Raw genomic sequence first — 9,387 nt, forward strand, 5'->3', positions numbered from 1 at the left:
TGCTAAAAGCCGCCTTGGATTCAATTTCTTTTCATTTTTCAAACAAAACAAAAAAAAACGGGTATGAATCCAATTATCATCATAAACACCAGGCCCAAATGGAAATATGTTATTCTTTCCAAAGAGACTTGTCAATATTTCCCGCCTAAGTTTTTGCACACATTTTTACTTCTGTTTTGTTTCTAAAATTGTGTATTTATATTTTCTTCTTAGATTCGATTCTTTTTTTTTCTGTCTTCTTTACAGAACGCAAAAAAATGTGAGCCCGACTCCGACGACTTTCAACAAACCACACACGACCACTCTCTCTGACAATCTGATTGCTCTCTTCGTTCGACAACAACATCATGCCGTCGTTCAGCACACAACATTTGAAAACCAGGTATGAGATGATAATTTCTACGAAAGTGGTGGAAAGTAGGAATCAGTAATACAACTGCGAATGGTGGAATGAAGGAAATAAATGTACACAAATTTTAGCGGAACTGGCAACACTTATGTAAAATTTATTTAAATGTAACGTTTGCTTGTGAAGAACATGGTGAAATATACTTGCATGGTAGAAGAATATAGGTAGGCGCATCGAAACAGCTGCTTGGACAATAAACTGTCAAACCAATTTTGGAATTGAAAATGTTGAATAAAAAATTATTTTAATTTGTATAAATCAGCATTACATTTATTTTTAACCTCTTCTACCTCCTATCTCGATTTTCTCTCAAAAATATGATCCAAACTGTTCAATCTTTTAATATCATGGCTAAAGTGGTTAATAGCTTTAAAGCGCGAGCCGCAATGTACGTGTCTTCCAATCATTGGTTTTGAAAATATTTTTTTCATTTTTCAAAACAATAAATACATACACAACATTGGCGGAAGTCGGGCACACTTAGAAAAAATTGGAATCAGCTGGCAGCTCTACCTTATGTTTTTATTGTACCATGGTGACATCGATACAGCTGCATGGACAATGAACTGTCAAACCAATTTTGAAATTGAAAATTTTGAATGAAAATAAATTTAAATTAATTAAAATAGTTGAAAATGCAACCTCCGATTGGCGTCGTATAATATATAAAAATCTACCTATTTTTGAAAAAAAAAAAAAAACATATTAAAATTTTTGACATATCAATATTCCTAAGCCTTGATGTATCTACCTGTACTCTTCTACCATGGTATCGGGTATGAATTCGTATTTTCCTGCAATTGCGTGTTGAGTGACGACCTCATATGACAATATCAAAAAGCATTAAACTTTTAATGGGTTTAAATGATTACAATTAGAACGGAAATATATCATGGCCCATGGAAGAAGAATACAGATAAATTCATCAACGCATGGTAACTTTGACATTTCAAATTTTTTAATGTTTTTTTTTTTTTTTTTTTTCAAAAATAAGTAGTTATTTATATGTTTTCTTATACGACGCCAATCGGAGGCTGTTGTGATATGCATTTTTCCACAATTTTCACGAATTTAAATAATTTTTCATTCAAATTTTCAATTTCAAAATTGGTTTGACAGTTCGTTGTCCTAGCAGCGACTACCTGTGTTATTCTACCCTGTCATGGCCCATGAAGTAAATGTTGATGTTGCTATCACTTTACTTTGAATACCTATCAAAAATATAGTCGAACAATCGACTATAGATGGTGTCCCGGGTCCGCCCCGGGCCGCACTCTCTTCACAAAATGGATTAAAAAATGAAACTATTGGTGTTTTTATCACTACTGTCTTGCTGGATACTTCATATGTTTGAGAAGCTCTACGGTATCACTCTTTGTTATTGAAATCCAAACATCTCCTATCTAATTTTTATGGATTATAAGGGCTTTTTTTCTGATTCAAGTTTGTGTACCTTACACAATCTTTTGAATACAATTTGTTACATTTGTTACTTTTTCTCTTATTATCGAACCTCTATTGCCGTAACCATTGACTTGACCCAATTTAGCCATCGTTAATTTTTGCAACATCTTCCAACTCTTGACACCCACCATCACACTCGATCCCTTTATAGATCTTTACCCTCACCCTCTTCATTGTGTTCACAAACATTCTTGATAAAATAATTTACCTTGCAAAAAACATATACAATAATGGATTGAATCATATAACCAAACGTTTATTTTAATAATTCGAATATAACATAAAAGGGATGTGCAAGGGGTGTATAAAAAAACACACAAAAGCGCACATGTATATAAAATTAGAAAAAAGGAGTATAAACAACGAATTTTAACACAAATATGCAATTTCAATACAAACAACGAGTATAAATTTCGTAGGAATATGGCATCAAATAGAAAATAAACGTCCCTATCAAACATCGCTATCTTTTAATAATTACTATGAAGTGGTCGGCGCTCTCGTAGCTGTAACATTTCACGTGTTGTACTGCGTTTAATATCGGCACGGAATAGAGCGTTCTGTTTAAAGTTATAACCACTGCAGTGGGGCATATTCTGTTGTTTTTTAATAGCACGAGTCAATTGGGAAGCCCTTGTGCCGGGTATTTCCTCTTCAACAAACATTCCCGACTGGGTCCACTGTGGTTTGGGGAATGTTTTCTTTTTGGCTTCTTCAATATTCCGTTTACGCTTGCGATCTTTCATCGCCACAGGAAATTGTGGTGTATCAAGAGCTGAAAATTGTATATTAAAACCATATGGAGTGGCGGGACTTTCATGGAATTCCATGCCATTACATGTAAGGATGGTCCGCTTAGTTGGTGTTATGGGTTCAACACAAACCTTGCCGGTTGGCAAATGTATAACTTCTTTTGGTTTCTTTTTCTTTTCGGGTGTTCGCAATGTTTCAATGACTTTACCAGCTGCAGTTGCATAATTTCGCAATGGTCGGCAATGTTCATCAAGAGGAGCTGTATTAAAATTTAAAAATATTAATTTTAGGGTTATCTAATACACGATCTTTTCCAAGCCACTACTACTTACTTTTCTTCGATTTCTTTGCTTTGCTTTTAATACTTTCGGCCTTATCATTATTGTGCATAATATTAATGTTATTATTTTCCTCTTGGCTGTCATCTTCTTCAATCTAAAAAGAAAAAAAAATACTAAATAAATAAAGTTTGTATAAATTTGTAATTTGGACTTACAATTTTTATTGGTTTACCAATTATTATATTAGCCGAGGCTCTCAAAGCTCGTTTTACCGCACTGGCCCTTTTGACCTTATCTAAAAGATAAATAATTCATAATTCCAAAAAATTCTCCTTAAATTGCATCAATGTCGGCTCACTTACCTTTTCTTTTAAAATCCTTACTCAATGGAGCAAATATACGTTCCTTCTGCTTAGATTCTGGCGATGATGAAAGTCGTTGTATGGCTTTTTTCTTATTCTTTTTGGGCATCTTAACCTTACTCTGAAAATAATAGAATAATCACTTTAGGGGGCTAGAAGATCGAACAAAAATTCTAATTTTCAAACCTTTTTGTAATTCAGCTTAGCTTCGAGTTTGGCACGATTGGCTGCTTCCAAAATCTCATCACAACGATTCAATATACGACGAATGCTATTATCACTTTTCTCCGCAACGTTAGCCTTCTCGTGGGGAGTTGAACTATGTTTAACTTTAGAGCTACTGTTTGCCTTAGAACTGCTTAGGTTTTCAAGTGAATCTACAAGACTGCCATCAAGCGATAGTTTAGATCTTTTATGTAGATGTCTCGCATCCAAATCAATTATGCTAGCATCGAGGCCTTCAGAGGTAGCACAAAAACTCTTTGATAGACGCTTTCTTTTAGTCGACTGACCATCATATTCAGCTTTACGTAATTCCAAACTGTGAACAAACGACTGCGATGGATTGAATTCATTTCCCGAGAGAACAGCCAAACTTTTACGTTTGGGTTTTTTGGCGGGCATCGCAATGCCAAGAGAAGAGTTACAAAGTTCTATGTCAGGATTGGTGGGTAAGGCCAGAGATTGCCGTTTGGTGCGAACTAAGGGATTGCCCAAGGGCATGGGTTTATAATTTTCCAAATAACGTATGTCTTCGGTGCTCAACACACCAGTGGTATCATCGGTTTCTTCATCATTGGCCGAAGATGAGGAAGAGGGATTGGCTGAAGCATTCGACTCCTCAGAACAGGGTTTGGCCTCAATAACAGCGGTGTCCACTTCGCCACCACTAATTCGTACACCTATGGTAAATGAACGTTGTAGAACTCTTTTCTGTAAAGAGTCTTTCTTTTGTGACTTAAAGTGGCCAAAGGAAACACTTAAGCCCCGGTTGTGATGCTTAACTTTATTTGCCGCCGTTGACTTTCGTTCACTTTCATTTTCTTTGGCCTCATTTTCCATATCCGAATCATCATTGTCGCCTTCATCGGCCATTTCTTCATCCTCTTCGTCATCATCATCATCAGCATTGGTTTCCTCTTCCTCATTTTCCGCATCTTCTTCTGAAGAGTTAACACGCATTACAAGAATACTTGAATTTTTGCTGTTGGTATGTTCCTCCCCTTCGCTTTCTGCTTCATCATTTTGTTTCTTTTTGTTAGGCAACTCATTTTCCTCTTCTTCTCCATCTGCCGAAGACTCTTGCTGTTTCTCTTCGACATTTTTATCAACTTCAGGCGAGGCATCAACATCCGGGTCTAGATCCCTTACCGATTTATTAAAACGGTCCGACTGATTGAGTTTACGTAAAATTTCTTTACGCGACTTATTGGTATCCTGGTCAGTTGATGAAGACTGATTCTCATCTCCATTGCATTGCAAACGTAAAGCAGAATCGCTTAATTTGGAGTTATTTAGAGAATTATTTTCAATGTCTTTTTCATTGACTTTGTAATCAACAGAATTCTCTTTGTCCAAATCTGGTTCGGGCTCCTCCTCCGAAGAAGAAGAATCATCATCTTGAGGACGTTGAATACGTTTATAGGATTTCTTCTTTTTGCTATCCTTGCTATGTTCAAGTTCATTTGCATCGTCTTCCTCTTCTTCATCATCACTGTCCGTATTTTCTTCCTCTTCTTCATGGAGACCACCATCTTCCAGCTCATCATCGGAAACAATAAATGAATCATTTTCACTTTCCTCCTCATCTCCATCATTATCTTCTTCATCTGTGGTGTGACTGCCTATGGATTCCCCATCAACAGGTATTTCATTTTCCAGCATTTCACGCCTTTCCTCTGAATCCATCGAATCGCCACTTTCATAATCATCAGCAACCATGGCTTGATCATCATGGAAGGAGTGTTTGCGTCGATATGGGGCTTCGACATCTTCATCATCATCTAATAATGCTTCGTCTTCGTCTGCTTCATCATCATCGTCTGCAGCATCTTCATCATCGGAATTCCATTCGGCACGTTTTAGGAATTTTTGCTTTTTCTTTGCAGACTTTTCCTTGGTTACTACGGTTGCTTCTGATACTGGTTTTCTTTCAGAGGCTATGGTGTCAAGCTTTGCGTTTCCGTCGTTTTTGTTGGTAACGCTTGGGTTGCACCATTTTAAACTGGTTTCTTTATCTTCATTTCTGGTGGAAGAATTGAGAGATTTCTTAGCACCTGAATCGGATTTTCGTGTGCTTGTGTTTAATTTGGAAGAATCATCTTCGACTGATTCATTTCTTCTGATGGAAGAGTTAAGAGATGATTTGAGATTTGAGTTTGATTTTGAAACCTCATCTTCTTCTAATTTATTTTCTGAATTTTCGGTTTCTTCATTTTTCTGTTTTTCATCCTCTGGTTTTTCATCATCTTCCATGGTTATGTCTTCCGTTTCCATTTCATCTTTAGGCTCTACAAAGGAAGTCTTCTTAGCGAAAGACGAATGGATTTTTTCTACTTGTTGTTGAGTTTCTGGAATTTCCTCATCACTGGCGTCATCTACGCTTACAACAGAATCATCCCCATCACCACCTTTGAAAGAACTATCCATTTCGATAAAACTTTTACTTTTAGCACTGCCTGGTGTCTTGGGAAAAATACTTTTTTCACATTCATCGTCTGAGGCAACCGAATTAAATGCAACCGATCTTGTCTTAGTTGAGCTCTGCATGGGTGTTGCAATTTGTACCTTAGACAAGGATTTGTTTTTCTTGGGCGAAGGAGTTTTGCACATTTCTTCGGTTTCTGGTTCTTCATCATCATCATCCTTGTCCATTGGCTCATTTTCATTTGGCTCGGCTTGAACTTCATTCGTCGATGGAACATGTTCATCCAGAATTTCATCTTTAACTGAAACATTGTTGGAAGTTTCCTCAATATTGCTGTGCATTTCATCTGGATTAGAATCGCTAACCTTAGGCTTAAGATCAACAACATTGTTTGCAATATCATCATTAGTTTCCTTGGAATTGCTTATAGTTTCCAGTTCAGTTGTAGCCTCTTGAGTTTCGGGTACTATTAGTGATTGGTCATCGTCTTCATCCATAGGTAAAACATTGCACGATTGATCCAAAGTTTTGTGGGCAGAGGATTGCTCGTTAATTGTCTCTGCCGCAGTACTATTTTCTGGATCTCCATCAACTTTTTCTTCATTTTGGTCTGAAGGAGTAAAAACTGCTTCACTTGGCTTTTCTGCGGTTTGTTCTTTCGATTCTAGCAGTTCATTTGTATTTTTAGGATTCTCTTCATTTTGTACATCCTTTTCTTGTCCCATTTCTACTGTCTTGTTCAATTCTTCTTCGTTCTGTAGATCATTTGGTTGGTCTGCTTTATTTTCTACTTGCATTGGGGTTTCTTCTTTTTCTGTGACTTCCATTTGTGGTTCCTCCAATTGAGTTGTAGCATCGCTCTGCTCCTTTTGCTGTTTCTGCTCTTCAATATTTTGAGCATCTTTTTCGGTTACAATCTCTTTATCTTTGTCTCCGGATGAAGTACTCTGTTCTAGCTGCTTCTCAGGTTGATCCTCTTTGGCAATATTGGATTTATCTTGTTTATCACTTAATGGATCAATATTTTCCTGTTGTTCCATATCATTGATTTTCTTTGTCAGCGACTTATCTCTACTTATGGAAACCCTTAACATTTTTTGTGGTGATATTTTATTTTGAGTAGCTCCAATCTTTTCTTGCACAATTTCATTTTCAACTTTTGCCACCGATAACCCCCTCAAAGATTTCCTTGACCCAGCGGACTTGGTTGTGTTTTTGGTACCTGGCTCAGTTTTTATCTGTTGTGGAGATTTAGATTTCGATCTTGTTACCCTTGTGGTTTCCTGTTCCTCAAGTAAGGTATCAAAGTTTGGAGCTTTTGAACCCGGCGGTTGCGTGGGCCCATCATTTTCAACAGATGACGTGCTGCGGCGTCGAGTTGTACGTCTGGCTGGTGAAGCTGTGGCGGTTTTAACATCTGTTTCAGTTATTGTAGCAATAGCAGCGGCACGCTTTGCTGGCGTTTTAACCGGAGTTGCAACACCCGATGTTGAATTTCGGCGTGTCATACGTGGTTTCAAGGGCGAATCGGTGGACATCTCTGAAAATAAAAAAAAGTTAAAATGAGCTCTGGCATAAAAAACCATGCATGTTTGTACGCCACATACTTGTATTTGCCGCTATTTTGCTTTGTACTGGCGTTCCAGGCCTGCTGGAGTTGTTATCGCTATCAATCGATGTAACACGCTTCCTCAAGCCACGCGTCACTGTAAAAAAAATAAAATCATAAAAAATACATTAGATTATTCCCATGCAGCAGCCTTTCATTTTAAATGCAACGGTTCTTTTTTAGCACACATACACACAGCACACATTCACAAAACCGAAGAAAAATGTGCATTGCTTGCAGAAATGACATCTTTCAGTCAGTTTTTACATACCTCGTCCTCCTGAATCCGTAACTGTTTCCATTGTAAAATTATTTATTTCCGAATTTATTTTAAAATTAAACACAAATGTTTCTACTCCGTCTAAAATCTCTTGTGAAATCCCACTTAGTTTCCTTAGTGCACGCCAATAAACATCGGAATGTGTGCGAAATTCAAAAACGAGAAACGATTAAGACAACTGAGCCGAATGCATTGAACGGCGTTAAGGACGCCATAACATTAATCAGAGATGGAAAATTCAGTACTCAGTACATAATGTTTACACGAGATGCACTCTTTGGAAAAACAACTCTAAATCACACAATAACTCTTAGTAATAATATATGATAAGCAATTAAAAGCGATAAATTATGAATTAAGTAACTTATAATATCCTCCATCATAAGATGAAGAAAATGTTCCAACCATGGTACAATAAGGAGGTAGAACAGAAAAGATAAGCACACTCATGGTACAATAAAAATGTTGATTACAATTTTTTCTAAGTTTGCCCGACTTCTGCCAATATTGTGCACGTATTTATTGTTTTGAAAAATGAAAACAAAATATTTTCAAAACGAATAATTGGAAGACACGTATATTGCGCCTCGCGTATTAAAGCTTTTAACCAGTTCAGCCATGAAATTGAAAGACTGGACAGTTTTTCGCGCTATTTAACTAATTTTAAAAATGAGGAAAAATATGAAAAAAAAAATGAAAATAACTTGTTGCATATAATTTTGAATTAGTCTAACAGGAAGCGGGCATAGCCTCAGATCTGTGTTTCTGTAGATTAATGAAGCTGTTCTACCTCCTTATTGGGCCATGAGCACACTTACATGGTTGGAACCATGGTACAATAAAAAGGTAAGGTAGAGCTCCCAGCTGATTACAATTTTTTTTAAGTGTGCCCGACTTCTGCCAATTTTGTGTACGTATTTGATGTTTTGAAAAATAAAAATAAAATATTTTCAAAATCAATGATTGCAAGAAACTTAAAATGCGGGATGCGTATTAATAATTTTAACCAGATTTGCCATGGAATTGAAAGATTGAACACTTGCGAACATATTCTTGCGAGAACATTCAGGCATTTCATTCATCTTTCGCGCTATTTGACTCTTTTTAGAATTGAACAAAAAATATCAAATAAATGAAAAACACTTGTTGCCTATAATTTTGAATAATTCTGACAGGAAGCGGGCGTAGCCCCAGGGCTGTATTTCTGTACTTTTATGAAGGTGTTCTACTTCCTTATTGTACCATGGTTGGAACCATGGTGCTATGAAGAGAAGATAGGCCAACTTTGAAAAAATTGCAAGTATAGAGGTCTACCTGTTTGGCTTGTAATGTCAGAATTAGTATCAAAACAATAACAAATCAAACAACTTGTTGCATTTATTTTGAATGGTTAATTGAAAAACGCGATAAATGAATGAAAGGTCAACACTTCTTTTCAAAATCATGCACTATATATCTCTAAAGGATTATTTCGCTACAAAAACTCTAGATTTTGTCGATGCATACGTTGAAATAAACATTTAAAAAAACACTCGAATTTGAATATTTTCTGAACAATTTTTTTTGTTATTGAAAAGAAAAC

General features: G+C 36.4%; 1 protein-coding gene across 3 annotated transcripts; it reads right to left on the minus strand.

Annotated features, from left to right (window-relative positions):
* Positions 1-2,108: 2,108 nt before the first annotated feature.
* LOC101898877 (protein slender lobes) lies at positions 2,109-7,985 on the minus strand. Of its 3 annotated transcripts, XM_020035907.2 has the most exons (8): positions 7,797-7,985; positions 7,524-7,622; positions 3,456-7,456; positions 3,270-3,390; positions 3,123-3,202; positions 2,959-3,061; positions 2,712-2,885; positions 2,109-2,648 (listed from the first exon to the last, which is right to left on the minus strand). In XM_020035907.2, exons 1-8 carry the CDS (start codon positions 7,825-7,827, stop codon positions 2,344-2,346), a joined length of 4,914 nt encoding a protein of 1,637 aa, XP_019891466.2. In that variant the 5' UTR covers positions 7,828-7,985; the 3' UTR covers positions 2,109-2,343. The 3 variants fall into 3 exon arrangements, with proteins under 3 accessions (XP_019891466.2, XP_058975796.1, XP_005181161.2); XM_059119813.1 differs by having other exon boundaries at positions 2,109-2,885; positions 3,270-3,384; XM_005181104.4 differs by having other exon boundaries at positions 2,109-2,885; positions 7,797-7,984.
* Between the last annotated feature and the right edge of the window lie 1,402 nt (positions 7,986-9,387).

Source organism: Musca domestica, unplaced genomic scaffold (genome assembly GCF_030504385.1).
Source record: "Musca domestica strain aabys unplaced genomic scaffold, Musca_domestica.polishedcontigs.V.1.1 1, whole genome shotgun sequence".
NCBI lineage: Eukaryota > Metazoa > Arthropoda > Insecta > Diptera > Muscidae > Musca > Musca domestica.